This window comes from Microtus ochrogaster, linkage group LG2 (genome assembly GCF_000317375.1).
Source record: "Microtus ochrogaster isolate Prairie Vole_2 linkage group LG2, MicOch1.0, whole genome shotgun sequence".
NCBI classification, from domain to species: domain Eukaryota; kingdom Metazoa; phylum Chordata; class Mammalia; order Rodentia; family Cricetidae; genus Microtus; species Microtus ochrogaster.
Genome location: NC_022028.1, coordinates 52,576,629 through 52,592,172, shown reverse-complemented (window position 1 = coordinate 52,592,172; position 15,544 = coordinate 52,576,629). Strand labels below are relative to the sequence as shown.

The window sequence follows — 15,544 nt, the reverse complement described above, 5'->3', positions numbered from 1 at the left end:
AAAAAAAAGAAGAGAAACCCAAAAAGCAGCTAGTGAGGCCAGGAACAGATCCCCACATAAACTACAACACCTCTCTATTCTAAATATGCTAAAGAACAACTAGTTATTTACAATGTACCAAATTGCAAACAAGGGTGAAAAGTAACATAACAAATGGGCAGCTGACAAAGCATGACTTGAAATTTTTTGGTGTTATAGAATATTATTTTAAGGGCTAGAGAGATGGCTCCAAGGTTAAGAGCGCTGGCTGTTCTTCCAGAGGTCCTGAGTTTAATTCCGGCAACTATATGGTGGCTCACAACCATCTATAATGAGGTCTGGTGCCCTCTTCTGGCTGGCAAGGATACATGCAGGCAGAACACTGTATACATAACAAATCTTTTTAAAAAATTATTATTTTTAAGGTGTATTACTATTGTTTATGCTCTGGAACATTTGTTTAATGAAACAAAGATATGTCTGATTAAATAAATTCACCTATGGACAGGAGGTTGCGTCAGCAACTAGCTGACAGGAAGTGGTAGAGAAGGGTTTTTAAGGGGTGTTGGGGTGGGTGGGGTGAGGAGAAGTACAAAGGCTTCTGGACAAATGCAGGAAAGGAGCTGAGTGACTTGCTTGTTATCCAGCCTTTCTGAGGAGCAGAATTCCACCTCAACCTTTAAGATTAGAGCTTGTTTTTCGAGACAGGGTTTCTTTGTAGCCTGTCCTGGAACTAGCTCTTGTAGACCAGGCTGGCCTCAAACTCACAGAGATCCGCCTGCCTCTGCCTCCCGAGTGCTGGGATTAAAGGTGTGTGCCACCAATGCCTGGCTGAGTCTAGAGTTCTTTGGGGGACAGATTTAGATAAGTTCCCTTAGTAGAGCTAAAGGGTTGGTGCCTGAGGAAACAGAATTCGCTCAACCGCTGCAGATAGCCACTGATTCCAACAGTGGTGGATTAAAGGCAGCAACAATTTAAAAAAAGAGGACAACAGCTTGGTCTCTGGCCACAGAGGAATTCAACTGGAGGCCTCTGAACAAGGTAACAGGAACATTTCTAATGCGGGAATTACACAACACATTTTTATATAACCTGTGAGTCAAACAGGAAGCCTCTAGGGAAATGAGAATACTTCTGACTTGAATAAGAATGAAAACCCAGTATTTTGAAAGTTGTAGGATGTACCTAACACAGCACTCAGAGAGAATAGTACTAAACAACTACATTATACAGACTTCTCGATTCCAGGACTTACACTTTCTAGAAACTAGCAATGAACAAAATAAACCAAGTAGGAAAATGAAGAGTATAAACACATTAAACTACTTGAGCCACATCCTTGTAATTCAAATACCTTGGAGCATCAGTATTAAAAGTTAGTCTTGATTCACAGTGAATTCAAGGCCAACCAGGTTACATATATAAAACCCTATCTGAAAATAAAATCAACAGAGACATCTACAAAACTGAAAACAATATGGAAAAATGAACAAAACCAGCTGCTGACTTTGATAAGGCCAATAAGATCGACAAGCTTATCAAGAGAAGGTTAAGAAGGGAAACTGACAGTCCCAAGGAAGAAAGGGGATTTCTCAGACACAGGGCCGCACACGAACTGACACGCAGCCGAGGACTAGTGCCTGCAGACTGCCAGTCACACAGAACAAATGACATCATCTAGGAAAATAAATTCAACCGACAAATGAAAACCTAAAAAACTCCAGGCCAAATTGTTTAATTTGCAAGTTCTGTAGAAGAAAAATATTAAGAGCTCTATATATTTTCCTTTAAATCGTATTATTAACTATTTATTACATTTACCTATTTGTGTATGTGTGCATGTATGGACGCATGTGGCATGGCATCCACGTGAGAATCAGATAACTTCCTCCACTGTGAGTCCTGCTGACTGAATCAGATCCTTAGGCTTGGTGGCAAGCACCTTTATCTGCAGAGCCATCTTGCCAGCCCAAGGTCCCTAAATCAAAAACTGGGATGGCAAGCTGGAGAGGTGGCTCCACAGACAGTTAAGAACACCAGCTGCTCTTCAAGAGGACCCAGGTTCAGTTCCCAGCAACCATATGTCAGCTCACAACTGTCTGTAACTCCAGTTCCAGGGAATTGGACACCTTCACACCAATGCATACAAAATAGACAGACAGACAGACAGACAGACAGACAGACAGAAAAATTTGGGACAGCTAGCCATGGTGGCACATGCATTTAATCCCAGCACTTGGGAATCAGGTGAATCTGTGTCAGTTTGAGGTCAGTCCAGTCTACATACTGAGTTCCAGGCCAGCCAAAAACAAACCCCTAAACCCAAAACCAATAATTGGTACAGGTATGTGAATCTTCTGAGAAGCATCCGTTTAGGGCCTATCCTGGGACTCTCAGGCCTCCTACCCCACCACACACTGCAGCCCACAAGGTATGAGGCTTAGCAGCCATTCTTTTACCATGCCTGGACACTTTATCCAGTCACAGCTCCTGTGGAGGCTCTAAGTATTCTGTGAGTGCTATGTTCCACCATCCTGTATTCCCAAGACCCACAACAGACAATGGTGGACCTGCTTCTTCTCTAGGAATCCATTCTCTCTCAGTCATGGCTACAAGGCTGTTTTTTTTTTTTTGTTGTTGTTGTTGTTGTTTTTGTTTTTGGTGGTGGTGGAGGTTGTTTTGGTTTGGTTTTTCAAGACAAGGTTTCTCTGTGTAGCTTTGGAGCCTGTCCTGGAACTAGCTGGTAGACCAAGCTGGCCTCAAACTCACAGAGATCCGCCTGCCTCTGCCTCCTAAGTGCTGGGATTAAAGGTGTATGCCACCACCACCTGGTTACACTGAGCTATCTTGACCTCAGAACTGTGCCTTGCACCAAGCAGAAAATGAACTCCCAGAGACTATGCTCCTCACCAAAAAAAAAAAAAAAAAATTGGTAGAATGTATAAGGAGGGGCTCTGTCCTACACACCAAACCATTAGCTGGACACATAGTGAAATGATACCATGTTGAAATTAACAGAATGCGGGCTGGAGAGATGGCTCAGAGGTTAAGAGCATTGTCTGCTCTACCAAAGGTCCTGAGTTCAATTCCCAGCAACCACATGGTGGCTCACAACCATCTGTAATGAGGTCTGGTGCCCTCTTCTGGCCTGCAGGCATACACACAGACAGAATATTGTATACATAATAAATACAATATTTTTTTTTAAAAAAAGAGGGGGCTGGAGAGATGGCTCAGTGGTTAAGAACATTGCCTGCTCTTCAAAAGGTCCTGAGTTCAATTCCCAGCAACCAGATGGTGGCTCAAAACCATGTGTAAAGAGGTCTGGCGCCCTCTTCTGGCCTTCAGGCATACAGACAGAATATTGTATACATAATAAATACACAAATAAATTAAAAAAAAAGAAATTAACAGAATGCATTCTTAAGAATGTTTTAAATGACATCTTAAAATTCATTTATTATGTGTGTGTAAGATGCACGCATGCCACGGTGTGCATGTGGAGGTCAGAGGACAACTTGCAGAACAGCTCTCTTTCCATGGAGGATCCAGGAAATGGAACTCAGGTTATTAGGCTTGGTGATAAAGACCTTTACTTAAGGGGCCATCTCACCAGTTCAGAAGAACATTTAAAAAAATCTCAAGTTGGGGCTAGAGAGATGGCTCAGAGGTTAAGAGCACCGGCTGCTTTTCCAAAGGACTGGAGTTCAATTCCCAGCAACCACATGGTGGCTCACAACCATCTGTAATGAGGTCTGGTACCCTCTTCTGGCCTGACCTGAAGGCACACATACAGGCAGAACATTATATACAAAATAAATTTTAAAAAATTAAATATAAAAAACCATCAAGTAAAAGATCTCTTTTAGTAAACACTTCTAATGTATAAATATAAAAGAGAGATGGAAAGAGGAAAACTGACGTAAGTGCTACTGTAGCAATACTTTAATTACAGTCTCCTAGACCACGTCAGTCCACAAGCAGCCGGACAATGATGTGGGCACGGCCTTCCTGCGAGGGTCAGAGCTTCATCTTGGCATTCCTTTTGCATAACTTGAAAGCACAAGTTCTTTCAAGACAAAAAGAGAAAAACAGAGCTCAAGATAGCTAAGCTAGGTATGGTGCATGCCTCTAATCCCAGCAAAGGCAGGCAGATCTTTATGCCTTTGAGGTCAGCCTGGTCTACATACTAGGTTCCAGGAGAGCCAGAGCTACATAGAAAGGCCCTGTCTCAAAAACTCAAATAAACAAACAAAAAAAGACAAGCAGGGAATTAACTGATTTCTAACTGAAATCCCCGGGAGTATATATGGCTGGTGTCAACCACCATGACAGGAAAGACTACCAGCCTTCCCTCAGTGACCCACCTTTAACCTAAAGGCTGGTGGAGCTCTCTAACCAGTAACGGTTACATTCTAAGCAGGAATTTACACTGCTGTTGCTCCTTCCGCTCCTTCAGCCAATAGCCGCTGAGATACCAGCCCATTGGGGCGTGGTCTCTATCCCTTTAAAAAGGGGGCCACTTCTCTCTCTGGCTTCCCGCTCTGCTTCCGGGAGACTAGCTTCCTTTCCTGATTGTGCAGAGGGCTGTTGTCTGGGATGGTGATCTGTAAGTTTTTCCCCTTTAAATAAGTAACCATTCTATTAATCGTAATTCCAAACTGGTGTGGGATTGTTTGTGACTTATGCCTTCATCTGGCGCCCAAGGTGTGTTTAAAAGAATACAGTTTCCGTGTAATTATTTTGGGTAAAGCTAGCCGGTGGCTGGGAGCTGGGAGGCGGGAAGCGGCCCGCTGCGCCTCACTACACACTGCAGACCAAGATCTCAGATCAAGTTCAAAAGCCCCATATACTGACTCAGACAAGTCAAACCAAGACTGAAGGCAAAGCAATTCTGACAGCCTCAGGATGACTGTCTGATCTGGGATAAGAATATACAAGGATATTTACTAGAAATTCCCACTGTAAAATAATTCAACAAAACTTTGTATGCATTTAAGTTTGAATTCTTCCCACCTATAAGAGTTTCTGAAATGAGGATGCATCATACATTCAATGTGTTCAGTTAGCCGGATGGCAGCTGCCTGTTAGCTTAAGGCTCCTGATTAACATGGTGAGGTCCAGGAGTCCAGGGCTACAAAATAAGACCTGTGTAACAAACAAGCAAACAAAACCCCACAGGTATAAACAGCTTGTAAGTTAAAAGAATCCACCACTAACTTAAATTCAGAACCCTGAACTCTAGTGTTCCACTAGTGACTCTGCCACAACAGGGGTGACGGTGCTGCTTTCAAATCCCATCATGGGGGACTAGGACAACGGCACACTGTTAATCCCAGTATTTGGGAGATTCTTCTCTCTGAGTTTGAGGCCAGTTTGGTCTAGACAGTGAGCTCCAGGAAAGCTACAAAACAGAATAATCTTGTTTCAAACAACAAAAACAAACAAACAACCCCACAAACTCAAAACATCACAGCCCTTCTACCAAATCCTCTGTGGGTGGGGACTGTGGTGTAGTGGGGCGATCACAAAGGAAATGATGCTTTCAGAAGCAGTTGAGGCTGCTCAGCGCAGCAATAGTGAGGCTCTCAAGTATTCAAAGTCAGGCACACAAATATGTGGCTAGTCACTGTCCCATACAAAAGTCACTGCTTCATATGACTTGCCTTTCCATAGTCATGGAGGTTCAGAACTTATTCATCTACATCTCTACATAACAGTCACAGAGTTCAGAACATATCATCTACATCTCCACATCACAGTCACGGAGGTTCAGAACATATCCATCTGCATCTCCACATCACAGTCAGAGTTCAGAACATATCATCTACATCTCTACATCACAGTCACGAGGTTCAGAACATATCGATCTGCATCTCCACATCACAATCACAGAGTTCAGAACATATCCGTCAGCATCTCCACATCACAGTCACAGAGTTCAGAACATATCCATCTACATTTCCGGATGACCGTTTGTCTGAGAAATGCAGTGATTCTTTTTTAACTTTAAATATACGTTATTTTTGAGACTGTAATATAACTGCATCCTTTCCTCCCTCCAAAGCCTCCCTTTACTCTCTGAAGAGGACGACCATTTCACACTGCCTCTGACTTAGCAGATCTGACCTGCCTTAACCACTTGGTGACAGCACACCTGGAGGCAGGCTTCCTTCTCTGAATCCGCAAAACCCAACCTCAGAAAAACTTGAAAATTTTAAATTTCACTTATAACTTTAAATGTCTCTTCTAAAACACTTTTCACACAGCCTGCATCAGTTTACAGTATTATTTCTACCAAAAACCAAACTATGGTTTTTTTGTTTTTTTTTTTTGGTTTTTCGAGACAGGGTTTCTCTGTGGTTTTGGAGCCTGTCCTGGAACTAGCTCTTGTAGACTAGGCTGGTCTCGAACTCACAAAGATCCGCCTGCCTCTGCCTCCCAAGTGCCAGGATTAAAGGCGTGCGCCACCACCACCCGGCTCAAACTATGTGTTTTTAATTCAAGAGTTGCTTCTACCTGATATTGGAAACTGACATCTGAAGAACAGTAAACAGAATTTTTTAGAGTCTGAAGAGACAGCTCAGAGGTTAAGAACACTGGCTGCTTATACAGAGGACCTGGGTTCAGTCCCCAGCACCACATTCAAGCTCACAACCACCTTTAACTTTAGTTCCATGGAGATATGATGTCTTCTGGCCTCTCAGAGTACCAGGCATACACACAGTACATAAACATGCAAGCAAAACACTCATCTACATAAAAAATAAATTTTAAGGTGTGTGTGTGTGTGTGTGTGTGTGTGTGGCCGTGCAGTGGCGCACACCAAGATAAGGGAGGCTGGACTACTTGTGAATTCAGGGCCAGCCTGGTCTACATAGTGAGTTCCAGGAGAATCAAGGCTACACACTGAGATTCTGTCTCAAAAAAGCAACTGAACCAAAAAGAATGCATGTATTCTTTTTCTAAAAAGAATGAAAATAATTGTACTTATTTAGTGTATGTGTGTGGTGTACACATGCCATGCAGCATGCACATGGAGGTCAAAGGACTACTTCTAATAGTTGGTTCCTTCCTTCGCATGTGGGTGTCACTTATGGGTATAAAAATCAGCTCCTGGGTGCAAGCACTTTCCCCACTGAGCCATCCCACTAGCTTAAAATGAAGAATGCTCTAAAGGAGGGTTAACAAGTGAAAAAGGAACCTAGAACAGCTGCCTACACATTAACCCAGCACTAGGATGGTAGCCCACACATAATGCCAGAACTCAGTAGGAAGACTGGAAGAATTTCAAGTTAACCTGAGCTACACAGTGAGAAAAGGGGCAAAAGAGCCAGAAGAGGTGCCAAGTACAACAGTAGGTAGCTGGAGACTGGATATTCAGACAGCTGTGTAGATGCAGGTTTCTTTCAAACCATGGCCATCTGAATTCCGGGTGAGGGAAGAGAAAGTGGAGGGTCACCCCACATGACTAATAGAGGTGTTACAGGACGGGAGAACTGGAAGAAGGCATGGTAGTGGCACACACACCAGCACATAAACCACTAAGAGTGGGCCTTTGAGGATCAGTCTGGCTCATCTCTGTCCTGATGAGCCAAGATATGCATGGAAGAATGGCCTAGCTGTCATGCCTTCTCTACCATGACCCACCCTACTGGCACCCTCTGAAACAGTGAGAAAAATGCTTATGTCAAAGCAACACAGTAAGTCAACACCACAGCTACTGACATTACTAGTTCTCATCTAAGAACAGAGATATTTGTTTTAAACTTCACTAAGCTGCAGCATGTTCGAGGAAAACAAGACAAAACAAACCAAGCATACAGCAGGCGTGGCAACACACACTTGAAACTGCAGTATTTGCAAGGTACAAGTAGAAGGATTACTACAAGCCAAGGCAAGCCTGGGCTACATTGAGAAATCCTGCTGCAAAACAAAACAAGAGTGTGTGTTGCTTTTACAGAGGATTTGGGTTTCCAAGCACCCACAATGACATTCACAACCATCCCAGGGGACCTGACAACTCTTTTTAACCTAAAAGGGCTGTTGCATGCACATGGTATCTATCTCCTACACACACACACACTCTCTCTCTCATATAGACACACACTCAAGCACACATACGTATCTTTACACCGGGAGGTGGTGTTGCACTCGGGAGGCAGAGGCAGGCAGATCTCTGTGAATTTGAGGCGAGCCTAGTCTACAAGAGCTACTTCCAGGACAGGCTCTAAAGTTATAGAGAAACCCTATCTTGAAAAAAACAAACAAAGAAGTAAATATCTGGTCTGGGAGGTCCTTCTGTCTATGTGTTGCTTTTATTGGTTAATGAATAAAGAACTGTTTTGAGCTTGTGCCAGGGAAGAACAGAATTATGCAGTAAAAACTCGACTAAATGCTGGGAGAAGGAAGCCATGGAGCCTCCACCAGAGTCAGACATTCCAAATCTTTGCCGGTAAGCCACTGCCACGTGGCAATACAAAGGTTAAGAGTGATGGGTTAAATTAAGATGTAAAAGTTAGCCAATAAGAAGCTAAAGCTAATGGGTCAAGCAATGATTTAATTAATACAGTTCTTGTGTGATTAGTTCGAGACTAAGTGGCTGGGATGAACAAGCAGGCTCCTTGCAACAAATATCTTTTTAATCAGGCGGTGGTGGTGCCTGCCTTGAATCCCAGTACTCAGGAGGCAGAGGCAGGTGATCTCTGTGAGCTCGAGGCCATCCTGGTCTACGGAGAGAATTTCAGGACAGTCAGCCTAGACGGAGAAACCCTGTCTCAAAAACCAAAACCAAAACAAAAATTTAAGTATCTTTTTAAAAAAGAGTTTAGTGCCAGCCTGGGTTATATGCAGAATTATAATAGCCTGAGACCTGAACTAAAAAAGACAGGGTTGAGGGAAGAGATGAAGTTTTATCCCCAACACAGGGAAGAGAAGGAGAAATGGAAAGACAGAATTTAGCAGAGGTGGTACCACATGCTTGTCATCACAGTCTTTGGGAGCTGGGGGCAAGAAGGCTCAGAAAGTCATTGGTCACTCTTACCTACATAGGGATCTCAGAATAGCTTTGTGCAAACCATACCCTGTCTCAAAGGTACTGGCCTGGTGGCTCACTACCACCCCTAACTGCAGTTCCTGGGATCCAATGCCCTCTTCTGGTCTCCAAAAGGCACTGCATGAAAACACCTATTCACAGAAATGATACAATATAGGTGGGAGTGACGGGGAAGGGACCAGTGAATTTTCCTGGGGCAGTAGGGAAAGTGGAAAGAGGCATGCAATAATGGACAGTGGTGGTATTAGGCCGTGACTGTGCGCAGAAATCCGGTGGAAAGAAAGATTTCAAACAAGAACACGAGTGAGGACACAGAAAAGCAACCGCAGGGCATCTTCAGGGACATCTTTGGGGACTGCGGTGGGGAGTCGGTCAGGCTGTAAGGTAAGTTTTCATCTTCTGCCAAGGCATTTGGTTGCATTACAGGAGGCCCAGGCAGAGCAATGATGTCATGGAACACGATAAAACATTCTTTCTACCACTAACATCTTTCAGTCTGTAAAAACACCTGTTTCCCTGGGCTGACAAAGAGACCATGACCACCAGGATGACTGATGTAACTCCAAAGGTCCCACTACCTTCCAGGCCAGTCAAGAACTCCCTCAAAGGCACAGGATACAGAGGAACCAGTAGGAATCGGTTTGTAATTAAGAAAGGTGGAGAGAACAAATGTCCAATCCAGGATATTTGATTTATTTCCACAGAATATTGCTGGCGGGACATTTTTAAATCTGAATCGACAAAATAACCAGGTGTTCTGTCCATAATCAGTTACAACCTGAAGCTCAGAAAACAGGCCCTGGCCACAGAGGTGAATGTGAACATCCTGGGCAGACAACTGGGAGGAGCTGATGCCACAAGGTGCATGAGGTCAGCAGGCCCAAATGGATCCAGCTCACAAGGCAGTAATTTCGGGGTAAAGACGCAACTAAGCAGAGGAGGAGAAACAGGACACTATCTTTCAAGAAACATCTGCAGTGAGGTACCCAAGGACACTAGGGTAAGGCAGTGTGCAGACTGATGGCTACGATTAGGCAACTGGTTGGGCAGTTGCTATTAACAACTTACTATGGAGTGCGCACAGGGTTGGAGAGCAACTGGAAAATGTAGAGTATGCATCCCTGTCTAAAAAGTGAGGCAATAAGGGGAGGGCTAAGAGGTGTCAGCAGTAGGTCAAGTCCCTGGGACTAGAAGAACACCCACATTTTGTACACTCTTTGATCTACATCACGATCACGAGGTCATGAGGTGGTCACGAGGCCTGCAGCCAGTATTCTGACAGCACTATGGGATTAAACAGTGAAGTCAGCATCCCCAGTAAATGGTTATTTACAATGCAAGTGTAGCTCATATACTCCACTGAAGTTTAAATTTCTAAGGTAAAAGGAAGTGTACTAGACTGGACCAATGTGTCAATAACGTCACGTCATTTACCCGCATGGGTAACGAGAGGCCACAGTGCTATTGTTACACATTCATTAGTTCTGTAAGCAACAACGTGAAGCTTGCCAGGTGCTGCCTAATTCATTTGCCCTGGTCTGAATGAGGACATACTCACCTCCATAGTAGAGTCCTGTAGCAGTGCACATCCGCCACTGTCCCTGATACATTCCTGCTCTGCTGGGACTGCACATCTGGACACTGACATCTGCAATCTCTTGGGGTTCTAGAGATCTCACCATCACCATGTTCACATGTCCAAACTGGTCTCCCCCGACATATTTAAGACAAACCCCTGGAGGCCAGGCCTCTGACCCTGAGTTCAAGCAAAAGAAAAAAAAAGAATGTTAGGAAATCAGCAGTCCTGTGCTGGAGTTTCTTAATGAGCTGAGGAAGAGGCCTCTTCACATGAACGTGCACATCTGCCCACACACTGCTGAGCAACACAATGTTTCATACCACTCAGCAAAGAGGACTGAAGGTGGAGGAGCAGGGCAGTGGGCAAAAGGTACTTATGCAAAGCTGAGTGAACTCAATCTGACCTCAGATTCACACAACAGGAGGAGAAATTCAACTCCCTTAAGTTGTCCTTGGCAGCCACAGATGTGCGCGCGCGCGCGCGCGCGCGCGCGCACACACACACACACACACACAGAGCGTTTCTCAACCTGGGAGTTAAACAACCCTTTCACAGGGGTTGCCTAAGACCATCTGAAATATAAGGTATTTACATTACAATTCAAAACAGTATCAAAATTAAGGGTCTCTGAAAGGAAGGTTGAGGACCACTGGTCTAGAGACCTGCTACTATTGTTTGGTTATCTCATATACATGAACAGGTTTTTCTAGAACAAAAGGATAACTCATATGTGCTTTATGATTTTGGAAATTAAGTTCCATATATGATTAAGGCAGTAATGCTCAATTATCACTGAATATCACATTTAAAATAAACAACAACAACAAAAAAAAACCTACAACCCTGCATAATAACATCAGAAAAATCAAAGAGGGGCTGAAGAGATGACCCAAAGGTTAAGAGCATTGCCCAGAGGTCCTGAGTTCAATTCCCAGCAACCACATGGTGGCTCACAGCCATTTTTATGGGGATCAAATGCCCTCTTCTGGCATAAATCCTGCCATCAAGTTGTACATGCAGATAGAGCACTCACATTCTTAAAATAAATAAATAAATCTTGGAGGAAGGAAGGAAGGCAGGAAGGCAGGCAGGCAGGCCGGCTGGCCGGCCAGCCGAAAGGAAGTCATCCAATAGCTCTAGAAAGCCTGGACATGGCCATAGCTCTGTGGCTATAGTTGTCTGGAGATGCAAGGAACACGCATATGTCACTGCAGAAGACAAACCCCTTGGAGGTTCCCCAATAATGCTGGTGTGTGGAGGCTGCTCCATGGAGACAGACAGAAGTTCCTTCCTACACCTGACAATGCTAAACTGTGATAAATGAGCCCAGGGAAATGTCCTCTCTGTAACCAGAGTGAAAAGAAGGGATAAAGTATTTCAACGATCTGAAGAAGAAAATCTCCACCTCCCCCCCCCCCCGTGTGTGTGTGTGTGTGTGTGTGTGTGTGCGCGTATGTGGTGCCACAGGACAATGCAATCCCTGTTACATGGTGAGACTGTCTCAAGACGGAGGGAGAGAGGGAACAGTTGTTCTTTTTCAACTTCCTTTCAGACGTCTAGTTTCATTTTCATTTCTATGAAGCACAAAGCTCACAAACAGCTGTGCGCACACTCAAGCCGCTTTCATGTGACAACCACAGCCGAAACAGTCAAGAGAGACTGCTGTCAACTGTAGTTAACCCTTGTTGTAAAAACTGAGAAACTGGAAGCTGCTAACAAAAAAAAAAAAAATCTGTCTACTTACATTTCGTGTGTGTGTGTATGTGTGTGTGTGTGTGTGCGCGCATGCAGTGCTGGTGACTGAACCCAGGCCTCGTGCATTCAAGGTAAATTCTACCAGCCAAGCCACATGGGTCTTTCTTACATCTTTTTTAATAATGATTTATTTTTATTTTATGTACATTGATGTTTTGCCTGCAGGTGTGTCTGTGTGAGGGTGTTTGATCCCGTGGAACTGAAGCTACAGACAGGTGTGAGCTGCCATGTAGATGCTGAGAATTGAACCCAAGTTCTCTAGAAGAAAAGACAGTGCTCTTAACTGCTCAGCCATCTACACAGCTAAATATCAAAGGACTGATTTCCAATTTATGGCAGTTAAACCCTCTAGGGAAGTTACTGGGACAGCTGCATACAGTTATCACGTTATCTCATCCGTCGTGTGCTAGTCTAGTCCCTAAAACAACTACTGTGTATTAACTCTCCCAGTAAACACTGTTCTCCAAAAGCAGGCGATGAATGACAGTCAGAGACTATCAATGGCAGGAGCCTCCCTACTTCTATGCCAATGCTGGGGAAGCAGTACATACCGCATCCTCTAACAACTCACCCCTTACTCAGTACTCGAGTCAATGGGAAGCATTCAACAACTTGCAAAAGAATGAACTTTTTTTGTGCAGAGTACCTTGAAGAATAAAATTTCAAGCAATTGCTGTCACACTTTAAGAAGAATTCAGATACAAGAACTGACTTTCAGACACAGAAGTGCTGAAAGCCAACAGTACTCAGCCCAACCATGTTTTAGGTCAAGGTGAAAGGCAGCTTTGGAATTCTAACCTGTTACTTTAAACATCACAGACAACCTCCCCCACTTCCCATATCTGCAGAGCTGTCTCCTCCTGAGTTAATGACAGACATCAGTTTTACAGAGAGTAGAATAGCTCTTCTGTAACAAATCAAGTTTTGTTGTCTTGAAACACTACCTACCCTCCATCTTTCTGCCTTGCCTGATTCCCTCCCTCTCTCTATCCCTCCCTCTCTCACTTTCTCTTGCTCAGGCTGGCCTGGTATTCAACATCTTCCCATCTTCAGTTTTCCAAGTATTGGGATTAACACCACAGCCAGCTTCCTCAGCCTCTTAAATATAGCCTTGTAGCAGACTGCAGTAGACCACGTCTATAACCCAAACTAAGGAGGCTGAGGCAGGGAGATGGTATACTGCACTATAGAGTAAAACCCTGTCTCAAAACAAAGCCCAAATAAATAGCTGGGCAGTAGGCCAAGGCAGGGCTATATATACATTAACAAAACAAATGAAAAGGTGGCTGGTGAGATGGCCGAGTGGGTAAAAGGTGCCTGTCCCAAGCCTGAAAACCAAGCTCAGTTCCCAGGCCACATAATGAAAGGAGAAAACTGACTCCACGTGTCTTGTGGCATTCGTGCACACCCGCTACACAGAATTAAGTGAAATAAAAGCGTATTATTTGTTGGTGGTGATGGCTCACGCCTTTGATCCCAATATTCAGAGGCTGATGTAGGCTGATCTCTTTGAGTTCTTGGCCAGCCTGGTCTACACTGAGAAACTCTGCCTTAAGGTGGGAGGGCATGAACCAACAGAAAACCACATGTATGTTTGACAACATTTTTAGTGTATAATGTTAAGTTTGCCTAATTTTGAGAAGAAACATGAAGGCGAACTAGAGAGGTGTCTGTGATTTAAAACAGGTAAATTTCAAGGTGAAATAGAAATTAAGCAAAGCAAAAATCAAAACAAAACCCAAAACAAACCTTGGCTGAGAATTTAAAGAAAAAACAAAAACCAGAAAGCGTAAGCATTTTCCTGTGTCACAAGAGCCTCCAACAGTATACTGCTGTGACCACTGGGGAGCCAGGGCTCACAGAACACACAAAATAGGGATTAGCCAGAGCTGCCCCATCACAATGAACTAAACTACAAAGAACTAAAAAGGAAACCGAGTCCAAAAAAGTAATTTTAAAAAGTCTGCTTGGGTCCCCTAAGTCACTTTATGACACCTCACATCACATCACCATAGAGAGCACTCACACACTCGCCTCAGCGGAGTGCCACTCTCTGCCTAGCACTCCACAGCTCAGGTTCTCTTCACTACTAAGTATGTCAAAGCATCTTCAGCTGGGAAGCAGAAATCTCCACTAGATGGGATAGAAGAAGTTAACAAGGGGGGCTGGAGAGACGGCTCAGTGGTTAAGAGCATTGCCTGCTCTTCCAAAGGTCCTGAGTTCAATTCCCAGCAACCACATGGTGGCTCACAACCATCTGTAATAAGGACTGATGCCCTCTTCTGGCCTGCAGACATACACACAGACAGAATACTGTATACATAATAAATATTTAAAAAAAAAAAAAAAGTTAACAAGCAACAGGTAGTAAGAGACACTGAATCTACCATACCATAACCAGGTCCACTGTCAAAGAACTATGATCAACTTAAGCACCAACAAGTCAAAATGTGCTTACTCGGTCACCTTTCAGTGTTCATGCTTGTCTGAGACTGGGTCTCACTCTGTAGTTCTGGTTGATCTGGATTTCATTACATAACCCAGACTGGCCCCAAACTTGCAACGATCCTCTAGCCTCTGCCCCAGAGTGCTGGGATTATACCTGTGCCACTGTGCTAAATTACAATGTGTCTTATTAAAATGACTCTTCTGAACAAAATCCCACACTCCTTACCCCATTTTTCAAAGTGGTCTTAATACCTCATAGACATCCCAGTGCAATTTCTGAGAGTCCTGCGGCTGCACAGGAATGAACTTCAGGGAGCCAATGACGACAGTTCTTCTAACTAACCTGCACTAGTCAAGGAGGCACCTTCTCTGGCTACTGAGGAGGATGAGTATTCATGAGATTGGAAGTGGAAGAACAGAGAACTCCAGGTGGAGACAATACTACATACAAGCCTAGTTTCTAGCAGCAAATGAGTATTAGATTGTAATAATACAATCTAATTGTCTGGATGTAGCAATAGACTACGCTTCTTTCTATTCTAAGAAGGTTCACTGGCGTCTGGTCATTGTCAGTGTAAGAAAATACTACATACTGTGTAAAACATACTGAGAAAAAACTCAGAACACTGAGTCATTCCATTCACATTCTATTTTTTTTTAAAGGAAAGTAACTCTTTTTTTAAAATATTTATTTATTATGTATACAATATTCTGTCTATGTGTATTCT

At 43.7% G+C, this 15,544-nt stretch overlaps 1 protein-coding gene across 3 annotated transcripts in view; it reads right to left on the bottom strand.

Annotated features, from left to right (window-relative positions):
• Positions 1-15,544, bottom strand: part of LG2H6orf106 (linkage group 2 C6orf106 homolog) — a 65,375-nt gene that overhangs the window by 26,527 nt on the left and 23,304 nt on the right. For all 3 annotated transcript variants that reach the window (XM_005360372.1, XM_005360373.1, XM_026785445.1), the window contains exon 3: positions 10,593-10,790. In XM_005360372.1, coding sequence (XP_005360429.1) covers positions 10,593-10,790 — 198 coding nt within the window. The remainder of the gene's footprint in view (positions 1-10,592; positions 10,791-15,544) is intronic.